We start from the raw sequence: 27,372 nt of genomic DNA, 5'->3' as shown, positions 1-27,372 counted from the left end.
AAAAGTCAGTTTGTAGTCATCAGGGATAAGATGGTCAGGTCTTTTGGGTAGAAAAAAGTAAGTTTGTAGTCATCAGGGATAAGATAGACAGGTCTTGTGGGTAGAAAAAAGTAAGCTTGTAGTCATCAGGGATAAGATGGACAGGTCTTGTGGGTAGAAAAAAGTAAGTTTGTAGTCATCAGGGATAAGATGGACAGGTCTTGTGGGTAGAAAAAAGTAAGCTTGTAGTCATCAGGGATAAGATGGACAGGTCTTGTGGGTAGAAAAAAGTAAGTTTGTAGTCATCAGGGATAAGATGGACAGGTCTTGTGGGTAGAAAAAAGTAAGCTTGTAGTCATCAGGGATAAGATGGACAGGTCTTCCGATGTGGATCAAAATTATATATATATGTAACTGTTATTTACAAATATTAATTAAATATATAACAACAAACTAGAGTTTAATGATTTGTATCACTGCAATATAATAGTTATTAGGGTAAGGTTGAATTCCCATGTCATTTATCTATCATCAACACACAAACTTGTCTCAGAATAAAATGTATCTCTATAATTAACCTCACTTTCAGGTTTAGAGATGTGATTTTTTTTTCTGAAACAAGTACTTGTGACCAACCACAAGAACTTGCAGTCATCTGATGTTCAGTACTTCAGTACTTTAATTTTGTTTTTTCCCGTAATTTGGCAGTTTCAATACAAGTTATGAATGTTGATCATTCCATCAGTATCTTTTTTAATTAGACTAATAGGTTATTTTTCCTAAGGTTATAAACATGAAAACAAAGAAGTGGAATATACATAAATAAGACTGCACCCCATTGTTTGTTTTTCTTTTGAAATACATGTACAAGTGAATTTGTCTTATTTTTTGCTAAATTGAAAATATTCATAGATTTTTGTGGGTTGAAAAAGTAATGAATGTATGAAGAAAACAACTTTTTACTTCCTTATGTCAAGTTAAGATCAATATTTTCAGGAAAACATTGTATACATGTTTTTTTCATGTGACTGATTTTAATTTATTGAAAGTGAAACAAATAAAACAGTAATAAATGTTATCTTTTTTTTGTGAACAGAATCGACAGATGTTAATGATGAGGATTCAATAGGCCCACAACCACAGACAGACAAAGGAGGACTACAAACTAAAGTAGAGTAAGTATTGCTTAGGAACAAATATTAAATACTATATGTTCATTATTATTCGTTGAATACCAATTTTTCGTGGATTTCGTGTGTACAGGTAAATCACAAATTTCCATAGGATTGTATGCAGACTTCTGCAAAACCATAAAATAAAATATCCAAGAAAACATGTAAGTTTTCCTTAATCCACGAAAATTGGTACCCACAAACATAAATGAATCCACATTATCTTATTTTAATAATAAGATCACTATTGAAATAAAATTATAAACAAAATAAATCTAGCTCTAAAAGTAAGGGATTTACTGGTATATGTTTGTTATTCTGTCACTTTAATGTGTAATGTGTTTTCGAATACTGAAAGCAAGGGTATCATTTGTTAGCAATAGCTTACAAATTCAACTTGTTGAAATACTTGAATCCTTTAAACACTCAGTACCAACCTGTTAAGTTCTCAATATAGAGACAACTATCCACCAATGTTCAATTGCAGTGGATGTGACATTGTGGTTAAACCATTTACATTTTCAATTGAAACAACCAGGCATATTCCAACCAAAAATTTACTGGAATAATATATTGATGGTCCTCTATAGACTTGTCCCTATCTTGTTACCATAAGATTATAAAAGAATCAAAGGAAATCTGTACAATTGTTTGTTGATGGCACATCCATTGTAGGTTATGCTGAATTTACTCACAACTGAAGGTACACACTCAAAAAGTAATTCATTCTTGCTTGTATTAGGTATAATACAGTATGATGACTAGTAATTTAGAGTAATACAAGTGGTAGCACTCTTTCTAACTACCGTATATAAAGCAGACAAAGGTTCTGGGTCAGATATACGGTATTCTAAGTGTATATTCCTTTTCTTTATAGTTATGGTAAAGCTTTGTTACCAGGAGAGGGAGCTGCAATGGCTGCCTACATAGCAGAAGGAAAGAGGATTCCTAGGAGAGGAGAAATTGGTCTTACCAGTGATGAAATTAAAATATTTGAAGAAACTGGATATGTGATGAGTGGAAGCAGGTAAATTATTCTGTTATGTGTAATTTTGCAAAATTAAAAAGGTCAACTCTCATAGCAGATTACAGTACAGGAGGACTCAATAAGATAGATATCGACAGCTACTTTAATACACTTAAAATTAAATGGGTATCAAGATTAATGGAATCAAAACATGAAAATTGGTCAATTATTCGGAGATTCTTTTTTGATAAATACGGAAAAAACTTCCTTATCTTCAAAATGAATTTAGAACTTAAAAACTTAAAACCCCTTAAAATTACAACTGAATTACTAGAAATTTATCTGGATATTGTAAAATGCTGGAAACGGAAAGGTGGAGGTCAAACTAACTCACCCACTAACTTCAGAGAAATACCCAAAGAAATTATATGGGGTAATAAAAACATAAAAATAAAAAATAAACCATTATTGATGCTAAATTGGATCAAAAACAATATAATCCATATTAATGAAATTATTGACAAAAACGGTCAAATCAAAAAGACAATACTGCGTAAGTTAGAAATAAAACACAAATGGATAGCCGAACTATCAATACTAAAAAAAGCTATTCCAAAATGTTAGATAGATATCCTGAAAACAAATAAATCTGTTAAAACCCGAGTTAGTATTAAGGAAAAAATAATCAGAATGAATGAAACAGAAATAAATTAAGCAGATCTTAATAAAAAAATCAACTATCAATACTTTATAAAAAACAAAATAACTCCAAACATTGGAATAATAAAATGGCAAAGAATATTAGGCGTAAAACCATTACAAATTAGACAATCCTTATCATTTACAAACAAAGAAATATACACAAACAAACTTAAAGTTTATAAATGGAAATTATTTAGCTATATATTGCCGAACACAGAAAATCTTTTCAAATGGGAAATATCTAATACGTCAGAGTGTGCTTTATGCAAATGCACAGACAGTTATCAACATTTTTTTATCGATTGTGAATTTTTAAAAGACTTGTGGAATAAAATAACAGAAAAAATGAATATCATAAACTTCTGTAAGAAGATAAACTTAACCCATTAACCCCCAATGACGCCTATATGCTTCATGGCGACAACCATTCTTTGATGGCCCGTATGACCCTCCATACCTTTTTAGTGGAAGAAGACGTCAAGTCTTCTGAAGACTTAAGGGGCTGACCATTGGCATTGAGTCTCCGTATGCCGCATTCATTTCGTGTATTACAATTTCAAAACAACTTAAGATTCCTGACACCGATTTTTATACGACCGCAAAATTTGAAAAATTTTTCGTCGTATATTGCTATCACGTTGGCGTCGTCGTCGTCGTCGTCCGAATACTTTTAGTTTTCGCACTCTAACTTTAGTAAAAGTAAATGGAAATCTATGAAATTTTAACACAAGGTTTATGACCACAAAAGGAAGGTTGGTATTGATTTTGGGAGTTTTGGTTTCAACAGTTTAGGAATTAGGGGCCAAAAAGGGCCCAAATAGGCATTATTCATGGTTTTCGCACAATAACTTTAGTTTAAGTAAATAGAAATCAATGAAATTTAAACACAATGTTAATGACTACAAAAGGAAGGTTGGTATTGATTTTGGGAGTTTAGGTCCCAACAGTTTAGGAATTAGGGGCCAAAAAGGGACCCAAATAAGCATTTTTCTTGGTTTTTGCACCATAACGTTAGTATAAGTAAATAGAAATCTATGAAATTTAAACACAAGGTTTATGACCATAAAAGGAAAGTTGGTATTGATTTTGGGAGTTTTGGTCCCAACAGAATAAGGGGCCCAAAGAGTCCAAAATTAAACTTTGTTTGATTTCATCAAAATTGAATAATTTGGGTTCTTTGATATGCCGAATCTAACTGTCATGACTGTGTATGTAGATTCTTAACTTTTGGTCCCGTTTTCAAATTGGTCTACATTAAGGTCCAAAGGGTTCAAAATTAAACTTAGTTTGATTTTGACAAAAAATGAATCAGTTAGGTTCTTTGATATGCTGAATCTAAAAATGTACTTAGATTCTTGATTATTGGCCCAGTTTTCAAGTTGGTCCAAATCGGGGTCCAAAATTAAACTTTGTTTGATTTCATCAAAAATTGAATAAATGGGGTTCTTTGATATACCAAATCTAACTGTGTATGCATGTAGATTCTTCATTTTTGGTCCTGTTTTCAAATTGGTCTACACTAAAGTCCAAAGGGTCCAAAATTTAACTTAGTCTGATTTTAACAAAAATTGAAATCTTGGGGTTCTTTGATATGCTGAATCTAAAAATGTACTTAGATTTTTTATTATGGGCCCAGTTTTCAAGTTGGTCCAAATCAGGATCTAAAATTATTATATTAAGTATTGTGCAATAGCAAGTCTTTTCAATTGCACAGTATTGCGCAATGGCAAGAAATATCTAATTGCACAATATTGTGAAATAGCAATTTTTTTTTTAATTAGAGTTATCTTTCTTTGTCCAGAATAGTAAGCAAGAAATGTCTAATTGCAAAATATTGTGCAATAGCAAGATTTTTTTTTAATTGGAGTTATCTTTCTTTGTCCAGAATCAACTTAAATCTTTGTTATATACAATATACAATGTATATTCACTTTTTACTACCAACTGATAAATTAAAATAATCTTTACCATTCAGTGATAACAAGCAGTTTTTTTACATCTTAATATTTTATGATGTATTTAAATGAGTAGTTATTGTTGCAAACTCCATTAGAAATTTTGATTGAGATTAGTTTTGTAATAAGGGAAAGGGGGATGTGATTAAAAAAATTGGGTTCAATTTTTCTCATTTGAAATTTCATAAATAAACAAGAGGCTGTCACAACGACAGCAAACCGGATTTATTAATATTTATTTGTGTCCTGGCAATATCACAAGAACCATTACTGATGAATGGTGAAAGTGAAAATCGTCAATATCAAATTTGACCTCCATTTTGTCATCAGTATCAACATCTTAAAATTTGAAAAGCTTAGATTGAATGGTTCATGGGTAAATGCAACAACGTGAATGGAAACGCCATTTCACAATCTTTCAAGAACCATAACTCCTGAACGGTAAAAGTCAAAATCGTCATTATTGAACTTGACCTCTAATTTGCCATCAGTAACAACATATAAAAATTTCAAAAGCTTTGGTTGAATGGTTCATGAGAAAATGCACGGACACGACTGGAAACACCATTTTTCAATCTTTCAAGAACCATAACTCCTGAACGGTAAAAGTCAAAATCGTCATTATTGAACTTGACCTCTATTTTGTCATCAGTAACAACATATTAAAATTTGGGAAGCTTTGGTAAAACAGTTCATGCGTAAATGCACGAACACGACTGGAAACACCATTTTTCAATCTTTCAAGAACCATAACTCCTGAACGGTAAAAGTCAAAATCGTCATTATTAAACTTGACCTCCATTTTGTCATCAGTAACAACATATTAAAATTTGGGAAGCTTAGGTAGAACAGTTCATGCGTAAATGCACGGACACGACTGGAAACTCCATTTTTCAATCTTTCAAGAACCATAACTCCTGAACGGTAAAAGTCAAAATCGCCATTATTGGACTTGATCTCCATTTTGTCATCAGTAACAACATATTAAAATTTGGGAAGCTTAGGTAGAACAGTTCATGCGTAAATGCACGGACACGACTGGAAACTCCATTTTTCAATCTTTCAAGAACCATAACTCCTGAACGGTAAAAGTCAAAATCGCCATTATTGGACTTGATCTCCATTTTGTCATCAGTAACAACATATTAAAATTTGGAAAGCTTAGGTATAACAGTTCATGTGTAAATGCAGGGACACGACTGGAAACTCCATTTTTCAATCTTTCAAGAACCATAACTCCTGAACGGTAAAAGTCAAAATCGCCATTATTGAACTTGACCTTCATTTAGTTGTCAGTAACAACATATTAAAATTTTAAAAGCTTTGGTTGAACGGTTCATGAGTTAATGCACGGACAACATTTGATTTCCGCCCGCCCGACCGCCCGCCAGCCGTACATCCCCAAATCAATAACCGACATTTTTGTCACAAAAATCCGGTTAAAAAGAAAATTTCTTCAAATATTTTTTTGAGAGGATTAATATTCAACAGCATAGTGAATTGCTCTAAGAGAAAACAAAAATTTTAAGTTCATTAGAACACATTCATTCTGTGTCAGAAACCTATGCTGTGTCAACTATTTAATCACAATCCAAATTTAGAGCTGAATCCAGCTTGAATGTTGTGTCCATACTTGCCCCAACCGTTCAGGGTTCAACCTCTGCAGTCGTATAAAGCTACGCCCTGCGGAGCATCTGGTTACACATGATTAGGTATCTGAATCATTTAATTTGTAAATTATGATTGTAAAACAATCACTATCGTAAATATGACCCTTTTATTTATGTAAATTATAAGATTTCATCTCATCCACATGAACGTTATTTGTTTACTTGTAACAGGATGTTTTAACTGTAGATATTTGTATTACGCATGTGTGAATTTGGTATCGGGACAACTCGCCCTGTTTACAAGTTCGCCCTTGAAGTTACGAATTTGCAATCCTGCAGACAAGAAGATTTTGTTTTTATATAAATAAAAAGGATATATAAAGTGTTGTCTTTATTCATGGTTTTAGTTTAAGGTGGTATGGGTGTCTTCCTCCATCTTGGATTGTAAAAAACAGAGAACCAAAGGTCCAGATTTTCTATAGAGTTAGCAAAATTTGATGCAGGAATGCAGATATTTAATGTGAATTTTCATTTAAAAGAACCAATTTATAAGAATATAACTTATCAATATTAATATTTTTGCAAATATTGTTTATTTTTGGTTGCTTTAAAAAGAAATTAAATTGGCATTTTAAGGGGAGGTAACTCTAAAACAGTGCATTTTCTGAAGGATTCTACATGGAATTTTCCTATTTTGTATTTTAGCCAAAAAAACGTACGGTGACCCTATCTTTTCTTTTGATATTCTCAAAGCATTGTCTGAAAGCTATCTTTTCCTTAAGTATTTAACAATTCTATCATTTTGTTTAGTTTCTAATTACAAAATGGTGTTTTTTCCTGTATAATCCATACAAAATTTGTCATTTTGTCACGCCCTGTAGCTTGAGAAAATGCATGGTGACCTATCATTTTTATTATATTTTTCAACATATATCAATAGATACTACATTTTGGCAAAGTATGAACAAATTTTATCATTTTTATTTTAGACTCCCATACCACCTTAAACAATATTTATTAATAAACAATTTCAAGACAAATATTACAATGTTACATAAAGTACAAATATGGGATTCGGAAACAAGTTTGGAAAAACTTTTATAAATCCGTCTCCCTAAAAAAACAAAAAAACATCTATTTAGCATACAATATTACGTGCCAACAGTATATTCATTTTATGGTAGCATATGATACATTGAATAAATAAACACACACACACAAAAAATAAAAAAATACAACAAATAAAATAAAGGAAAAAAATAAAAAGTGAGAAAAAAAAAGAAAAAAAATAAAAAAAAACAAGAAACAGTCAACTCTTATTTACTTTTCTAGACAGTCACTGGAACCAACACACACGTCCGACCACAACCAACTACACCGGGTCATCCACTCGATTTAACATCATATTTAAAAAAAAAAGTCTAAATATATAATATATATATACACGTACTAGATTAACTTTCAAAACCTTTTGTTTTATTAATGTATTCAGAAACTTTATGAAATATTTGCATATTGTCCTCGTCAGCTTTTAGACTATCCCCATATAAAATAATCTTAAGATTAGAACAAGAGATCGTCCCGATAGTATCCCTTCGAATTTCATTATATTTTGGACATTTGAAGAAATAATGAGAGGTAGTTTCTACTCGACCACAGGAACACAGTGAGTTCTCGATTAGATTTTTTTTAAATAGATGGTCCCTTAGAACACTACTCTGGAGCCTTAGTCTTGCTAAGCATATCTGTTCTCTTCTACAGCCGAAGTGAAAATATAATGGTATTTTATTAATATTTTGAGAAAGATAAGTTTTAAAACCCGATTTTGATTGGTTTAGACGAATGTCGTCAGGAATATTGTTCCAAAGGTTTACTACGACTGGTAGAAATGACTTTTGATAATAGCTTGTTCTGCATAATACAGTTTGTAAATTTGAAGACCCCCTAGTCCTGTGGTCGTGTAGATCTAGTCTCTGATTTGGAACTAAAACAGAAAGATAATCAGGACAATCTCCGTGAAACATTTGATGAAATTTTAATAACTTATGTTTATCACGCCGAGACTGGAGAGTTTCCCAACCGGTTTCATCGTACAGCAACTGTCTCGATGTTACCTTAGTACCACCTGTAACGATTCTTGCTGCTTCTAGTTGTAAGTTTTCCAGAGATGTTTTTAAATAATTAGGTATGTTATCCCAGACAATGTCCCCATATTCTAAGACTGGGCGTATGAAAGATAAATAAATAGTTTCTAAATGTTTCCTTTTAAGTTTAAACTTTAACTTTCGAAATAATGCTAATCTAGGAATAGCCTTATCAATAATCATTTTTACATGATTGTTCCAGCTTCCATCTTCATTTATAATTACCCCTAAATGCTTGTGCGACTCAACTTCTTTTATGATATTATTATTCATATACACTGGCGGGTGGTGGGGTTTATGATGCCTCTTTGAAATGGTCATTATTTCTGTTTTGTTAGGGTTGAAATTGACAAGCCATTGCTTAGACCAATTATGTATTTTCTCAATATCTTTATTTAGCTTTTCTGCCGCTTCATATTCGTTATCAACCACTATATAAATTGAGGTGTCATCAGCAAAAAGTTTTATATCACATTCGATGTCATTGACTATGTCATTTATATAAATGAGAAATAAAATAGGACCCAAGATAGACCCTTGGGGTACCCCAGCTGAGACATGTTCGTTATTGGACGTTTCTCCACCAATGACAACCTGTTGCCTTCTTGAGTTTAAATAGCTTTCAAACCAAAGTAACAAGTTACCATTAATTCCTATTTTTCTAAGCTTATATAGTAAGCCTTTATGCCAAACTCGGTCGAAAGCTCGACTAATGTCGCAGAAAATTACCCTGACCTCTTTCCCTTCATCTAATGCTTTACCAAAATCGTTAATAATACATAGTAGTTGGTTTACTGTCGAATCACCAGGGATGAAACCAGACTGGAATTTTGTTAATAAAGAATTTGTAATAATAAAGTTAAAAAGGTATTTAAAAATGCATCTCTCCATTGTCTATCTATCTTCATATTTCCGCACTCAGTCACAACTTTGACTATTACGTGCCGTTGCATGCGTGGCTTATTTACAATTAAAAATAAATAAATTTGCAGTAATATTACGTTACATTGCATTGGTGCTTAGAAAATAAATAAAGTAAAAATATAACAGTGATTTAATTAATTTTTTTTTTTTGTGGATTGTTATCCTATGTATATTTCTTGTTAAAACTATGTACATGTTATGCATTTTTTAGAATATTTGTGAAAGAGCAGATATAGAAATCTGCTCTTTGAAGCCGTCGACTGTTGTACAAAGGATTGCTGATGTAGGAAGTAGGTTCCATTGTACTATTGTATGTGGATAAAATGAAAACTTGTATGAATCTTTATTTGTTTGAATTTGTTTAAAGTGGTTTGTATGTTTATATCTTGTTCTACTGTCTGATTTAACTAGAAGATCTTTAGGGTAAATTGCTATGTGTTGGTGTATGATCTTATAGAATACCACTAGTCTTGTTTGTATACGTCTCAGTTCTAATGTAGGCCATTGTAGGTGATCAAGCATGTTTGAGACAGAGCTGGTATTGTGATATTTATTACATGTGTAGCGAGCAGCTCTGCGTTGGACCATCTCAATTTGGTTGATTTGACTTTTGGTGTGAGGGTCCCAGACGCAAGAACTGTACTCAAGCTTAGGTCTAACTAATGACATGTATGCCCTTTCTTTGATTTTTTGGGATGAAACTTTAAGGTTACGTTTGAGAAAATTCAGTTGTCTGTTTGCATTAGCTGTTACGTTATTGATGTGTTTATTCCATTTTAGATCAGATTGGATGGTTATGCCTAAATATTTTGTAGCTGTTTCAGTTTGGAGGATGTGACCATGCAGGATGTAGTCATGGTTGACTGGTTTCTTTTTTTGTGTAATTCTTAGTATGGAACATTTGTCTGGATGGAATGACATTAACCAGTCTTTTTCCCATTGTGCCGCTGAATTTAAATCCTGTTGTAGTTTGGCAGCATCATCTGTGTTTTTGATGTTTCTATAGATGATGCTGTCATCGGCAAATAATCTTAAGGTGCTGTGATGTAAATATTCTGGGAAATCGTTTATGTAAATGAGGAATAAAATTGGGCCAAGGACAGTGCCTTGTGGCACCCCAGATGTTACCCCAATTTTTTCTGATTGTTCTCCATCTAGCATGACTGTTTGTGTACGGTTGTGTAAAAAGTCACCAATCCATTCCAAGGTATTATTGTCTATGCCGTAGTATTTTAATTTGTAAAGTAATCTTTTGTGAGGGACTTTGTCAAAAGCTTTGGCAAAGTCCATCACAACGACATCAGTTTGTATGTTAATATTGTTGTCTCTTGCAAGGTCCTGAATGAAAGATAATAGTTGTGTCTCACAAGAGCGTTTTGATCGGAAGCCATGTTGTAAATCATATAAAATATTGTTTTTTTCAAGATGTTCCATTACTTGACTAGCTATGATATGCTCCATTATTTTGCAAAGTATACATGTTAGTGAAATTGGCCTGTAATTTATGGCATTGTTTTTGTCGCCTTTTTTGAATGCAGGACAGACATTTGCATGTTTCCAGTCTGTAGGTATTTTATGAGTGTTGATAGATTTTTGAAAGATGAGTGTGATGATAGGACTGAGATGATCTTTCATTTCCTTTAATACCTTCCCACATAGTTCATCAGGGCCTGTGGCTTTATTCGGATTAATGTTGTGAAGAAGTTTGTTGACGCCCTTTTCTGATATTTTAATTTCATTCATTTGTGGATGTGATGATAAGTTTTTTACTGGTATTGGATCTGCAGATGATTCAGTAGAGAATGCCTTTTGAAATTGCTGGTTGAGGATGTTTGCCTTATCTTTGGTGTTTGTTACGAGCAATCCATCCTTTTTTAGTGCAGCTACACCTGAATTATCATTTCTCATGCTCTTGATATATGAGAACAAGTTTTTTGGTGTGTTCTTTTTGTTGGTGGTTCCAAGTTCTTCAATTGGGAGGTCTAGGATCATGTTTTCAATATAATGCCAATAGGCTGAACGCATATCTGCCTGCAATGTTTTTTCCATGTGTTTGTATCTAATTTGCAGATGATGATTTTTCTTTGATTTTTTGTGCAGACGTTTAGTTTTATTTATTTTGATTCTTAGTTGGTCTGTGATCCAAGGCAATTTCATTTTATGTGTTATTTGTTTTTGTGGTATGTTAGTACTGATTGTCTTTATAAGGTCTTCTTTGAATGTTTGCCAAAGTTCATTGGTGTTACTTGTATTGTATATAGTTTTAATCTTTCCTTCTAGTACTTGTATGTCTGATTTAATGTTTTCCCAGTTTGCTTTTTTGAATTGGCAAATTTGTCTTGCTGGTTTTTTGTTCCTTTTCAGAGATATTGAACATTCAGTGAATACGATGTCATGATCTGCATTACCAATAGGTGGCATTAATTCCAGTTTATTTTTTATGTTTGGTGCATTTGTTAAGATAAGATCGAGTATTCTTTCACCTCTGTGTTACCAATGTTAGACAGCAAAGATATAGGTCTATAATTAAGTAAAAATTCTGGGCCACCTTTGTTTTTATAAACAGGTATAACATTTGCTAGTTTCCACACATCTGGAAACCTCCCTGTTAAGAGGGATAGATTAAAAAGTTTTGTAAATGGATACTTCAAGACAGTTGCTGCCGCCCTCAGGAGTCTTGGACTGATTAAATCAGGCCCTGTAGCTTTTGAAATATCAAGATTCAAAAGTACATCTTCAACATCCTGCTCACTAATAACCAGTTCCTCTAGTTTATTAATTTCATCATTTTCTAATATTGGTAATACATTATGTGAATCATCAACAGAAGACTGAGCGCAGAAATAATCGTTAAAATATGTAGCCTTGTCGTAATCACTTTCTATATATTGGTTATTGAAAATTAAAGTTGGATATGTTGATTTTTTGTTTGGTAGTCCGATCAAATTTTTTATGGTTTTCCACCATTGTTTAGTGCTTAATGTGTGAATACTATCAACTTTACTTATTCATGGTTTTCCTTTGTCATGTGAATTAGATGCCCTTCGTAACATACATGTGAACCTCCCGTTTAGGAGAAAAAACTCCCGTGTATGAAATTTTTCAGACGCCATATTTGATCATTTCTTACTACTGTACGGGTGTAATTAACACCTGTGTTAAATTTTACCTGAACATCAAAGAAGATGTATAATTATATGGCTTCACTTGACAGCTTGGGTGTCAAACATACTGGTAATCAACGATGTTTACCTCCGGCTAACTGCCGTTGTGTTATCAAAACGATGTGTATTGGGAATAATGAAATACTTTTTTGTTACTTCCCTTTGTTTTATCCTGTTTTCAGTTATTTTGCTTTTAAAAATGTAAATTGTAAAAAGACTATAAATGATTAATATTTTAATCAAATAATCATAAAAGGATGTTGATTAAATGAATTTAAATGATTTTGGACAAATAAAAAAATTAAAATTTATAAATAATTTAGCAATCCAGACCTCCTTTCAAGGATTAAATTGAAGTTTATATCATAATTTTGTTTACAACAGAATGTTTTTTTAATTAATTTACGATGTTGCAAATATACATGTGGAGCTTATTTCTTTCTTATTTGTCTATACATTTACAAATGATAAGGAGATGAAGACATGAACAAAAATATATACAGATAAGATATATAAATATAATGATTCATTTGCTAGCAGTGAACAATCATTTGTCAAAAACAAAACAAAACAAAACAAGAAACAGATTCTTCTTATTATTTTACTTTATTCAAATAGAGAGGCAATAATGGAACTATAAACATTACAATTTGATGGAAATTTGAAGAAAAAACACAATTTCTACATCATTTGGTTACATTTATGACAAAATTTATGTCGATAAAAAAACATGATGTTTTGACCATTCAGTACTTAACCCTTTCCTCCATAATGACGCTTTTTGACGCCACCCCCTTTACTCCATAATGACGCCTGTGTAGTACCTCAGTTGAAACACTTTGACTACAAAGTGTCTGCAGTAGACTCAATAAAATTTGTATCCAATATGAAAAGGAATATCATAGGAATATTCTACTTAAATTTATTTAATGAAATATTTGTTTTTTGCAATGCATTTTAATACTTTAAAGCCTATTTTCAGCATTTTATTGAAAAATTCTATTTTGTGTTCATTTTTTACAGTGGGTTGTGATGATCTTCCAGTTAGGTTACCCTCATTTGGAGTGTTGTTCCCAACCTGTTAAAGGTCCATCTTTGTGCATAATTCAAAATTGGAAATTTCAACAAGCATCTAATATTCTTAATCTGGAAAATAAACCCTGGTCTGCTAGCTTCATGTATATTTTTTCTACCGATTTAATATATAACTAGAATCATGCAAACAGACTTAAGGAAAAGGCATGTAAGTTCATCATACAAATATGACACTTTTTCTAGACAATCCAGATCTTGCAAAATACGTCGCTAAAAATTGTAACCTTTAAAATTGTTGTGCAGTAAAAACCCATATGGGAACTTTCAAAAGTTGGCAGGTATGTAACAAGTCTTACTATTTTTATGCTCCATTTATGGGCAATATGTTTTCTAGTCTGTCCGTCCGTCCTGCTTATGGTTATAAAGTTTATGGTCGAGGTAGTTTTTGATGAAGTTGAAATCCAATCAACTTGAAACTTAGTACACATGTGTTCCTCTTGATATGATCTTCGTTAATTACTGCCAAATTAAAGATTTTACCTAATTTTCATAGTCAACTGAACATAGAAAATGATTGTACGGATGGGAAATCCATGTACTTATGACCTTTTCTTGTTTGAAGAAAAAAAATACATTTTAACGATAATGGAACAAAGCAGCCTGGGTAAGTGGGGCTGCTTTTATTGTAATTCAAGTTACCTTTTATTCACCTTCTTCCACTTCAGAGCTATCAGCTCTTTGATTTGAACTGCCCCACCTGAACTGTCATGATAGCAGGGACTTCAACCAAGCAGTTCATGGTCCATAAACTCTTCTCAGACGTCTGTTTGTGAAAATATGGCACGTTGAAAGCCGTTTAAGAGTTTAAAATCGGAAAAACGTGGAAAGTAGCCAAAATCAGGTGGGGGTTGGCATCTTTTGATGGCCACTACTTAACTGGTAGTCATTGTAGGTATAAACTATTATCGTAAATTCATGCATAGGTGGTATAGAAACACAAAGAGGTATAATATGGCCAATAGGAATCTAGTCTGTAAAACCTAGGTCACCGTTTTGTCAAAAATCTGTAAAAACGGACATTTAGGCAGACCTGACTTGACGCTTAAGTCCCATATACTCCCAGTTAGCATGCATGGACTGCTGTAACTATAGGGTAATACTTGAATGACAAAGAAACACAGTCTGGTCAATGTTCACCTCTCAAGGTCGTTTTAAAATCGGAAATAGACGGAAAATGACCAGTTTTCAGTGGGGGTGGGTTCAAACCCACGAGAAAATCTTCCACCTCCCACCCCATCCCCCACCCATGCCATTCGCCCCCAAATTGCAATACATAGTTTAATAGATGAGCAGCAGTTACAGCATCAAGAGTCTGCTAATTTGCATATAATTTGCATATGATTGCAAATTTTCGGAAATGCCTGATTTTCCAGAAATCTCTTAGGGGCGAATGAGTTAATAGATATAGTCTTTTGATATAAAATAGGAGACCAACATTATAATGACATAAATCTTATTATAACGTTGATAGGTTTCTCAATTTACAAATCATTTTACACGTCGGAACAAAGAACAAAATCCGCTGACATATACAACATCTTCAAAAGAGAATTTGAATTATATTTTGAAGTTAATAGATGTGTTAAAAAAACGTAAAAGTAATCTAATTCGCAAATTTCAAAAATTTCTTTATACTGTTAGATTATAAAATATGTAAACATAATATTCATATATAGTCTCGAAACATAACGTAGAAAATAATCATTCAAGTATCTTTAAAATGAAATACTACATATGCAAAATAAAAATTGACACCTCAGCGGCCGTAAAGAAAACCCCTTAAATTACACCTATTCTAAAACTTTAAATCAAAACACAATAAGGTACATATTATGGGGAAAGACAATAAATTCATATTTTGATAATAATAAACATATAATATCTTACCTTTTGATAATAATCCAAAAGCGAAAAGATTAACGCATGAACTATATTATCCTTCAATCATGTCAGGTTACGATTATTTGATCACACTAAGACACATGCACGATTTTTCTAAACGAGCAATATGTGTCAGGTAGATTGTATCCAATAATGAGGATGTAAAAGTAAAGGTCAAATATGGAACAAAATTAATTATAAATGTGAATGATTTGCAATTATATATGCTTATACATGTATTGTATTTTTTGTAATTGACTAGACAATTAGTTGAACTAACAAGTACTAACAAAATTTATTATATACTACTAACGGATAACGAGGCCGGGATAAGGTACTGGTATTTGATGTATCCACTAACAAATGTGAAAAACTATTAATAAAACATGATTTACCTTTAAAAAAAAAAATGTGTAATTTTGCTTGTTTTTTTTTATACGACCGCAAAAAAAATTTGGGATCGTATAATGGTAATTTTGTCTGCGTCATCCCAAGACACATTTGGTTTTCCGGACAATAACTTTAGTTTCTGTGAATGGATCTCTTTGAAATTTAATAAGAAGGTTCAATACCACATATAAAGGAAGGTTGGGATTGATTTTTGACTTACATTGATTTCTGAAAGCATGCAGATTGTATGGCTTGCTCTTTGGCATCATAAAAGTGTAGATGTGTTGTCTTCAAATGCTTATTTTGAATCTGTACAATGATTTATTATTTAAAGTGGTTTCTTAAATAGTGAGATTCTGTTTACTGGACATTTAAAATTAAAGAAGACAAATGTTATTTATCTGATTTTTTTATTTCCAGACATCGGAGAATGGAAGCTGTTCGTTTACGTAAAGAAAACCAGATTTACAGTGCTGACGAGAAGAGAGCTTTAGCTACATTTAATCATGAAGAAAGGTCAAAGAGAGAGATAAAGATTCTATCCCAATTTAAAGAAATGGTTCATAAAAGGACAAAGAAAGATTAATGCAAATATTGATGATATTGTACATATTAGAATTACATTAAATTAAATATGATTTATTACATGTATTGTTGTTTCTTCACCTTTTTATACGACCGCAAAATTTGAAAAAAATTTCGTCGTATATTGCTATCACGTTGGCGTCGGCGTCGTCGTCGTCGTCGTCCGAATACTTTTAGTTTTCGCACTCTAACTTTAGTAAAAGTGAATAGAAATCTATGAAATTTTAACATAAGGTTTATGACCACAAAAGGAAGGTTGGGATTGATTTTGGGAGTTTTGGTCCCAACATTTTAGGAATAAGGGGCCAAAAAGGGCCCAAATAAGCATTTTCTTGGTTTTCGCACTATAACTTTAGTTTAAGTTAATAGAAATCTATGAAATTTTGACACAAGGTTTATAATCACAAAAGAAAGGTTGGGATTGATTTTGGGAGTTTTGGTTCCAACAGTTTAGGAATTAGGGGCAAAAAAAGGGCCCAAATAAGCATTATTCTTGGTTTTCGCACAATAACTTTAGTTTAAGTAAATAGAAATCTATGAAATTTAAACACAAGGTTTATGACCATAAAAGGAAGGTTGGTATTGATTTTGGGAGTTTTGGTCCCAACAGTTTAGGAATAAAGGGCCCAAAGGGTCCAAATTAAACTTTGTTTGATTTCATCAAAAATTGAATAATTGGGGTTCTTTGGTATGCCAAATCTAAATGTGTATGCAGATTCTTAAATTTTTGGTCCCGTTTTCAAATTGGTCTACATTAAGGTCCAAAGGGTCCAAAATTAAACTTAGTTTGATTTTAACAAAAATTGAATCCTGGGGGTTGTTTGATATGCTGAATTTAGAAATGTACTTAGATTTTTAATTATTGGCCTAGTTTTCAAGTTGGTCCAAATGGGGTCCAAAATTAAACTTTGTTCATCAAAAATTGAATAAATGGGTTCTTTGATATGCCAAATCTAACTGTGTATGTAGATTCTTAATTTTTGGTCCAGTTTTCAAATGGTCTACATTAAGGTCCAAAGGGTCCAAAATTAAACTAAGTTTGATTTTAACAAAAATTAAATTCTTGGGCTTATTTGATATGCTTTATCTAAATATGTACTTTGATTTTTGATTATGGGCCCAGTTTTCAAGTTGGTCCAAATCAGGATTCCATTTCAAGTATTGTGCAATAGCAAGAAATTTTCAATTGCACAGTATTGCACAATAGCAAGAAATATCTAATTGCACAATATTGTGCAATAGCAATTAATTTTCAATTGGAGTTATCTTTCTTTGTATAGAATAGAAGTTGATAATATATGTTGGAAATTTGCCAGACATGACTATGATGTCATTTTCTATTTTTATTTGCCAATAACTTTATGTAAATAACTTCATTGGAAATTTGCCAATATAAAATGTTGCTGATGAAGCTTTTTTTCCTTATCTTATCTAAAATGTTTTTAGATATTGTATGTTGGACATTTGCCAGACATGACTATGATGTCATTTTCTATTTTTATTTGCCAATAACTTTATGTAAATAACTTCATTGGAAATTTGCCAATATAAAATGTTGCTGATGAAGTTTTTTTTATTGTTTTATACAATAAACAATGTATATTCACTTTTACTACCAACCAATCTTTACCATTCAGTGATAACAAGCACTTTATTTTACATTTTAATATTTTATGATGTATTTAAAAGAGTAGTTATTGTTGCAAACTCCATTAGAAATTTGAATTGATATCAGTTTTGGAAAAAGGGAAACAGGGATGTGGAAAAAAAAGGGGGGGTTTAAATTTTTCTCATTTCAGATTTCATAAATAAAAAGAAAATTTCTTCAAACATTTTTTTGAGAGGATTAATATTCAACAGCATAGTGAATTGCTCAAAGGCAAAAAAAATATTTTAAGTTCATTAGACCACATTCATTCTGTGTCAGAAACCTATGCTGTGTCAACTATTTAATTTTAGATTTAAAAAGTTTGAAGAAGAAATCTTTAATTGATTTGTAAAATCTTGACTTTTGTTTTGTGTAAAAAAAAACATGTAATGTCAAAAATTTGATCACAATCCAAATTCAGAGCTGTATCACATCAGTGGGTGCATTTACAAATAAGATAAACTAGTGACATACAATTATGATCAAAGGATGGTAACTCCAATACATAATATTTGTCCTTCATTTTCAAGGTTCTGCAACTGCTTAAAACCAATGTGCTTGTGAACATTGTAGGTTAAATATTGCATTCACTAAAAGCAACACATTGTAATATACATGCAAATCATAGCATGTTTGTAATTGAGAAGATCTACCTTTGTTCACATGGTTAAAAGTAGGTTGATTCAACTATTGTGAACAAAGAAAGATAACTCCAATTTTAAAAAAGTACTTGTAATGGTTTTTCAGAACAGATAGATTCACTTTTTAAATAAATTTTATTAATATAAAACTAAAGGAGATGTGGTATTATTTCCAATGACATAACTACTAGTATCTACCAAAGTTCAAATGAAGTGAATGTAAACCATTATAGGCAACTTTAAGGCCTTCAACAATGAGAAAACTCATACCTTATAGTCAACTATAGAAGGCATTGACTTGAAAAATATGAAACATTTTTAATTGATAAAACTGATGGCCTTATTTATAACAATTTATGAAACAAAATATGACAGATATGAACCGCAGACAACCACTGAACTACAGGCTCCTGGCTTGAGTTAGGTACATTAAAAGACCTAAGACCTGGAATAGTAAGGATCAAGCAGAAAGTTCTAAATGAGGTTAGGGGACAACTCTATGAATTTCTTGGGTGTTGTAGAATTCAAAATGATACTGAATTACTGTAGTGTAAAACCAATTGTCAATAGTCTTCTGAATTTTATCAATATAGTGGTGAAAAATAGTAATCATAAAAATATTGACTTGACCAGCAGGAGCACTGCTAGAGTTCTTTTCTGTTATACCATATAGGTTTCCTACAGTTCAGCTACGACCACAAATATAGATTATCTACTAGTATTCTTATTTTATTGGTTCAAACATTTGACCTTCTGCACTTTTATAAAGTCTCTAATTTTTATTGTGGTATGTTTTTTTCAATTTGGGAACTGTGCCCAAAATACAGCTGCATTAATATCTAATAGTTGTTTTGGTGATTTATTTTTGAACTCAAACAGAAGCATCTGTAGTCATTTCCCCAGGATTTATAATTATTTTGTTTCAGACATTTATGATGTCACAGTGGAGATATTGGTGCTTGAAGTTTTGAAAAGAACTGGGAACTTTTAAAATTAGTGAACAGAATTGCCCCAACCGTTCACGGTTCGACCTATGCCATCATATAAAGCTGTGCCCTGCGGAGCATCTGGTTTTTGAAGCAAAGACATCATTCTCACAGTGGTCTCATCTTAATAGCTAAATATATATATATATATATACCATTAGCTTCCACACTTTGGTCAGATTTTCAAATACTGTGTATACCGTCAACTATATTTAATGATTTTGAGGTGTACTTTACTCTTTTTTTGTAATTTATCAATATTTCAGTTATTTATTTTTTTATAAAATCCTTTTCAGGTGTAATACATGTCCCAAAATTTTTCACTTATATACTTTTCTTTACCTCATTTTCATGTTTCATTAATCAACTAAAGTTTTGCTGATTCAGTTATTTTGTCAGGTATTTTAAAAGTAAAAGGTCAGAATAATTGTAAGGTGTTCTGTCTGTTTGACCGTGTCATCTGGCCTTAATTTCATGTTTCATAGGTCATTGTGAAATGATCCTCATTATATCAGTTTCACTGTAACTTTAAGTAGTAAGTTTACAATCACTGTTACTGTTGGAAGATTACACCTTGCTAGGACTTAATTTTCTTGAATACTGTTAACAGTTACTGAAACCAAGAAGAATGTGCTTATCTGACAAGATTTACTGGATCTTGACCTCAATTTCACGGTTCACTGATCAACAGAAAGTGTTGGTTACACCTTGATCTCAAAGACTTTTCACATTCATTCATAATCAATAAAGCAGGTTAGACATTTTGAAGTTTGGCTACTTCGGAACTTATACCTGTACTGTACAAATAACAAGGTTGAAATCTTTTTTGTCAACTTTCAATGTAGTTCAACATAAATATTAGTAGTAAACCCTATGTGAAGGTTGGTGCCTATTCAAACTTTTAAACCCGCTGCATTTGTTTGCACCTGTCTTATGTCAGGAATCTGATGTTCAGGAGTTGTCGATTGCTGATGTGGTTCATAAGTGTTTCTTGTTTTTTATATAGATTAGACTGTTGGTATTCCCATCTGAATGGTTGTACACTAGTAATTTTTGGGGCCCTTTATAGTTTGCTGTTCAGAGTAAGACAAGGCTCTGTGTTGAAGACCATACTTTGACCTATATTGGTTTTCTTTTACAAATTGGATGGAGAGTTGTCTCATTGGCACTCATACCACATCTTTTTATACTATTATAAAATATATATTTTTAAACAACTTTGACTAACCATGAGGGCCTTGCACAGTGGGAAAGACCTTTTTCAATATATTACTAAAATCATAACCAAAACATCTGTCAAAATCTAAGGTCATACTTACAGTTTACAATTAAACAAAAACAAAAACAATTTACAAAAAACTATTTTATTTACATACATGTATATTTACATCAGTATTCACAAACAGAAATACATATTTATAATGAAGATTTGTGAAACTTATTGATACATGAATGATCTGGTGATTTATATTTAAAACAGGAAAAAAAGACAATGTTTTCTTTTATGAACAATAAAGTGTATACATCTGAAGATTTCCTAACAAGATATATTAAAAAAAAAAAAGAAATGAAAAATAATCAAATTCAAATACTATTAATTTGTTCCCTTGGACAAATTTGAATGACTGACAATGGTATGAGAAATAAATGGAGACACAAATCTTTTAAGATTTTAAGACAATAAAAATTTTCCCATTAATGTAAACAAGTTAAAATATCATTTGTAAGTGGTATCTATAGATTTCTGTATCATCTAATTTGTAACTGATTAAAAAAAAGCAGCCCTTCCTACCAATCAACTGGGAAAATAGAGGTTTAGATTAGAAAACCTATTTTAAGGATGGTCTTCCTTTATTATTCTCTGTAAGAGCTCACACATATTCAAGTGTACATCTGCACAATAAAATATAAGATTTAACACTTGTACTATTTTATATATTTCTCCATGAACTTTTTATGAAATTCAGATCTAAGTGTATCGTTTATGAATGCTGACTTCTTCTCCTCTCCTTTTGCACAGTTCTTGAACACAACATCATCATCCCATCTACAAACAATACATATGTTATCAATGTTGGTAGTTTCATATCAATTTAAAGTTTAAATGTAGTAACACCAGATGAACTGGTAAATTAAATTGGAAGAAAACTTAGTATTTTGTATTTTGAAGGTAACCATTGTTGAACTTAATAGGTCAGCTAGTATAAATGAAGTTGATGTGTTCTGATGTATCAAATAAAGAGTCACATAAACAAACTTTACCTTCTTTTAAACACGGTAATTTTTGTAATGATGTCTAAATTTCAATTTGATTTTCTGTGATTTGATGCCACTTTTAAGCACCACTTTTGGGCTATTTCGTGGCGGTTAGTTTTTATTGCTGGAGAAAGCTGGAGTGACTGAAGTAAACTACCCACCTTCATTAGGAAAACTAACAATCCTAGTCAATTAAGATTGAAATTGATTGTACCTACACTAGCGGAGCTCATACTCACAAGCTAAGTGTTGACTTGCTAGTGATTACAGTGTAGTAACTAGTTGGACCACTCAGCCCCTCTGTATTGATGTCTATGTTATCAGAACTATGTGTCAATATGATTGGTATGTGAATTCAGTACAAAAAGTATATATTATTTTACCCTGAGTTTTTTTTAATCCAATTTCCAATTACTATTGTATACAGATGTTCCTGTCAGCATACAGAACAACTTTATATGAAATATACTGACTGTAGCTATATGCAATTTCTGTATGACAATCTTACCTCCTTTTAACATTAAAGTTTCCACCAACTTTGTCTTTATCTTTATTAAGGAGAGGATTTCCTTTTAAAATGTTCTCTGTTCTGATTCTCTCTTCCTCAGCTTTTCTCTCCACATCCAGTCGAACCTTTTCGTTTGCTCTTTCTTTTTTAATCTTTTGTAATTCAGCCATTAATTCAGCAGCATCATCTTCATCATCAGACGAATCATCGTCATCCTATTATAAAATATCAAAATATAGATTTAAATATTTGTTGCATTTTCTTTAAATGAAGTGAATGTAAGCAACCATAGAAATCTGTACCTTCAACATTGAGAAAAGCCAATAACTTTAAAAGGCTCCAACATGAAGAAAACGGACAGCCTAGGTTGTAACAAAACAATTTGTAAAAAACAAATATGACAGACATGAACTTAGATAACCACTGAAGTTGACTGAACTTCAGGCTACTGACTTGGGACAGGCACATACAGAATGTGTTGGTGTGCTAGTTTGAAGGCACCAATCCTCTCAAAACATAGGACAGTGGTGTAAAAGGTATATATTTATAAGTCTCAAAATTTACACTAGATCCTATTGCCTCACTGTAAAGTCTTCTTAATTATTATCATATTTACAAGAATAGTTTGTATCAGAGTGTAAACTAGTACTTAGACCACAATGATTTTGAGACATAGATAAGCTATGTCCACTAATTTTGTGATATTAAAATGCACATTTCTATGGCAGTATCTGTTCTGTTACACAATTTTCAAGCACAACCAACCATAACATGTGACTTCAAACTATCAAGACAAAATGGCTGATTGGATTTTAATGGCATCAAATAGAGTAAGAGAAGCAGGAAAAACTATTTCATGCAAATTGACATAACATTCTCCCCTTCAAAATAAATGCAAAAAAAATAAAAGTCCATTTTTGAACACTCATTGCTATACATGTATTATAACATGTAGTCCTATTGTCTTTAACTTCTAAGTCCTGTAATCTACACCTACATCATCATCTATGGGGTCATCTGCATCCAGATTAGAGGCTGGTATCTGTTCTAATCTTTGTCTCTTACTGCTACTGCTACTGCTGCCAGATTCTACAACAAAATGGAAATTGAAAATCATGATAGACACAAAAAAGGAATTAATATTTGTAAAAGGCTTCTTTTTAAAACAAATTCATCTTTAAGTTTTTGTTGGACAGAAATGATTTGTATTGGCAGATATTTTTTACACACACATTTTGTATTGGTAAATGTGTCTTAATGTAGTGATTGTATTGGTAGATATTTTGTAGAATTTTATGTATTGGTAGTTGTTTTTTACTGATCAGGACATGATTTGTTTTACAAATTGTTTTTTGACAGTTACATGTATTTCTATATATTAGTAGATTATACAGAAGTTATTTGTACTGGTAGATCAGAAATCAATAATCAATTTTGGTCATTTTTTATTTCTACCTCATAAAACGTATTAACCATCTGGGATTAAAACTTCAAAGATATTAATAGAAATTCACCTCTATTTCTGTCCCTTTTTTCTCTGACATTCTTTTCTCTATCGTCAAGATCACGTCTGAAGTCACGGCTTCTCAATTCTTCACTGGTACCCTGACCTTCTTGTCTAAAAAACAAGGATAACTTAGTTATCATGATTGATGTATTGGTGTATATTATGACCTTGATTTTGCGTAATATATAATTTAGGAAACAAAAGGATTCTCAAAATAATTAAAGCAAGCTACAAGATTGTTAGGATAAATTGAAGTTAAGGAATACATGAAGTAATAATATGCCAGAAATATCTTTTTTTTACGTTAATATTGTTTTATAGTCATTAAATTGTTAAACATATTAGAGAGTCCCAAAACTTCTGTAAAAGTAAATTTATTTAGTTTTCTTGGTTATTTGTTGCCCCTTACCAGGAAACCTACTTTTGAAGATTTGTAAAAGTATTTTTTACTTAGAAATTGGATCAAAGGCTCAAATGGTTGGGTTGTACTAATTGTTTCTTTAACAATTAAAAATGGTATGTAATGAAGATTCAAATATATGGAAATATATGAAACAAAATTGGTGAAAATCTTCAAACAGCTGAGCTCATAATGAAAGGTGAACATGACAACATCAATGGGTTTGCAAACTATCACTACTTTGAATGAAGTTCCAAAGTCTGGAAAAATGAGAAGAAATTACAAGGATTTAAATGATTTCTTAAAAAAAAGTCTAGAAAAATGAGGAAAAGTGCTCAATCAATTATTGAATTCCATCATAGCAGGTGCACAACTTCAACATATTTGCAATATCGAAGAAAAGAGCTGAAACTGTAAGATGAATTTAATAAAAAAATTGGTATTGTTGTTTGTAAATTTTGCCTCTCTCTATTTCTGAAAGTATTACAAATAAACATACATGTACTATTACATTTGTACCATTAATTGTTTTTTATAATTACAATTTTTGTTAATTTTTACAAATATATATACCTGTATTTTAGTTTTGTGTGTGATGGTAAATCTCTGCTGGAGTACTGCTTTGACAGTGCACTAAGGTCACCTTCATTTTTACCTCTACCACCCCTAGCTGGTTCAAAAGTAGGCCTTGCTGCTGTAGTCATTGCAAATTATCTGGCAAAATTTAAACAACTGAATTAATTCCAGATGTTGAAGAGTGCATCTTAGAGACTAAAATGTATGACCATATGATTTCCTAACATTCAGGTTAAGCATTACATGTACAAATGTATGGTTTGCTTTTCAGTATATTCTATGACATCATTGTTTCCTTGCACTTGTGTTTTTCCTCTTTCTATTACATGTATACTAGCCAGCTGAACCCACATTATTAACATTAATTTGATTTAATAGAATATAAACTTTCTTGTCACCAAATTTGTCTACTTGTCACAAAATTTTAATTCTTGTCATTTAAATGTATCAGTGTTTGTAGAGATGTATATACGACTTTTGAATTTGTGCACAGCAAACTTCAGTGGCGGATCCAGAGGGGGGCGAAGAAGGCTTGCACTTTTTTTGGTGTAAAATGACTGTTAATCAAACTAGACTTCGTGAACTTTACAATTTCCCCTGTATTTTAATTTTTATGCGACAATTCTTTACATATTCAGATATTTTTCGATCGTAATTACTGTAATTTATTATTGATAATGTCAATTCGCTACGGTGGAGTTGACCAGTGTGGAAAAAATGTCACCCAGTCATTTTGAAATTCAAATTATAGTAACACATTGCTTAGGCCGAGGATGACAAGCACGACACCTTCAAAGCGACAAAAGATTAAGCAAGAATGGATATGGAGTCATGGACTTCTATTTCACAATTCCACCAAACAGAAAGTAAATATGCTATTACACTCAGAGGGAAAAAAAGTATACAGCTAATCAGCTATATTATTTACCTACGGAAGCATATATAGCCCTACACGCCCAAGCCTTTTAATAACATAGCTGAATAATGATCCCAAGACAGTAAGCTTTAGATAGACTTAAAGTCTATGGTACAGAACATTTGATTTGAGGAACTTTAGATACTTCGCCACTCCTTTCGATAATCCTGGATCCACCCCTGAACTTGAGTCACAATGTTTAAGTTATTACTTCACAGAAAGAATCAAATGTTCAATGGCAGTGTTTATGTCAACTGCCCTTGGGTAACAGGAGTAGCTCATTCATTAAAAACTCAAGATTGGTGAATACCCCTTATCGCTACTTGGAAATCTTAGTCAGTTGACGTGAGAATATGTGCCGCTTGACCTTTTGACGTCATACAACAATCACTTTACCATTATAACATCAGATATTTTATTGGAACCTTTGTAATGTCCAGTAATGGCGGACAAATAGCGACTAGGTGTACATGTATCATGTGTATGGTGTAAATTTAGCTGCAGAACTGTAGCTCTTATGTAGTCCAAACAATTATGGCTATTTTTTATTTTGAAGGCGTCCAATTTTTAAATTTTTTTTTTATCAAAAAGCCCTACAAGGCATAATTATTTGGACTAGCCCTTTGATATCTTTTTTTTACAATTTGCAGACAATAGGAAGGAATTTGACTAATCTTTCAAAGAAACAACAACCCTAACAACCTAGGTAATAGCTTCTGTTATACATATTGTCATTATTTATAGAAACAAGTGCGTGCAGCTGTGTCTGGTTGTGGTTTATAAATTATTATAGAAGGTGCCACACTGAATCAGATAATTATTAGAACTCGTCACTCTGGAAGAAAATTCTCATCCATAATGATGCCACATATACTACAGAATAATTTTGGTCTTTCTTTTTATAACAAACCTTGATGGATTTTGTATAACAGATAATTTCGACGAGCTCACATCAAAACATTATGGCCAAATGAAGGGAGATTAATTACTGAGAATTTAGGAAACGATAGAAAAACCTAAGATGAGTATTGTTATCCGGGCACGCCTCATTATATTCGTAAAACGTCTGTTTCAAATCTTTATCATTTATTTGTTTGTTTGTTTCACAAAATTTCAATTTTAATTTTAATCATAATTATATAGAAGTTCTCAATATTATTCCGTCTCCAAAAAATTGTTGATGAAAATGGTAAAAAGTTGAAGTACATTATGTTTCATATTTTCCCTGACATGAGATCATATTCGTAATTTTTTCATATACCAATGAGAAATAATATTGTATATTTATGAAGAATTTAAGTGATACTTAGCATTTATTGTATGAATTTGACACATTGAAATATTTTGATTGTGAGAAACACTGACA

At 31.7% G+C, this 27,372-nt stretch overlaps 2 protein-coding genes across 3 annotated transcripts in view; one reads left to right on the top strand and one right to left on the bottom strand.

Annotated features, from left to right (window-relative positions):
- The window catches only part of LOC139518055 (NF-kappa-B-activating protein-like), a 32,701-nt gene extending 16,073 nt beyond the window's left edge, over positions 1-16,628 (top strand). For both annotated transcript variants that reach the window (XM_071309708.1, XM_071309706.1), the window contains exons 7-9: positions 1,076-1,154; positions 2,029-2,178; positions 16,404-16,628. In XM_071309708.1, the coding sequence (XP_071165809.1) occupies positions 1,076-1,154; positions 2,029-2,178; positions 16,404-16,569 (395 nt within the window). In that variant the 3' untranslated portion in view covers positions 16,570-16,628. The remainder of the gene's footprint in view (positions 1-1,075; positions 1,155-2,028; positions 2,179-16,403) is intronic.
- A 4,563-nt stretch (positions 16,629-21,191) lies between these two features.
- LOC139518050 (spliceosome-associated protein CWC15 homolog) lies at positions 21,192-27,022 on the bottom strand. The gene is made up of 6 exons (XM_071309700.1): positions 26,917-27,022; positions 25,088-25,228; positions 24,122-24,225; positions 23,605-23,696; positions 22,608-22,822; positions 21,192-21,890 (listed from the first exon to the last, which is right to left on the bottom strand). The coding sequence occupies exons 2-6, from the start codon at positions 25,216-25,218 to the stop codon at positions 21,770-21,772; spliced, it is 663 nt and encodes a 220-aa protein (XP_071165801.1). The 5' UTR covers positions 25,219-25,228; positions 26,917-27,022; the 3' UTR covers positions 21,192-21,769.
- Between the last annotated feature and the right edge of the window lie 350 nt (positions 27,023-27,372).

This window comes from Mytilus edulis, chromosome 3 (genome assembly GCF_963676685.1).
Source record: "Mytilus edulis chromosome 3, xbMytEdul2.2, whole genome shotgun sequence".
Taxonomy (NCBI): domain Eukaryota; kingdom Metazoa; phylum Mollusca; class Bivalvia; order Mytilida; family Mytilidae; genus Mytilus; species Mytilus edulis.
The sequence above is the reverse complement of the archived record's forward strand: the minus strand, read 5'-3'. Positions and strand labels throughout refer to the sequence as shown.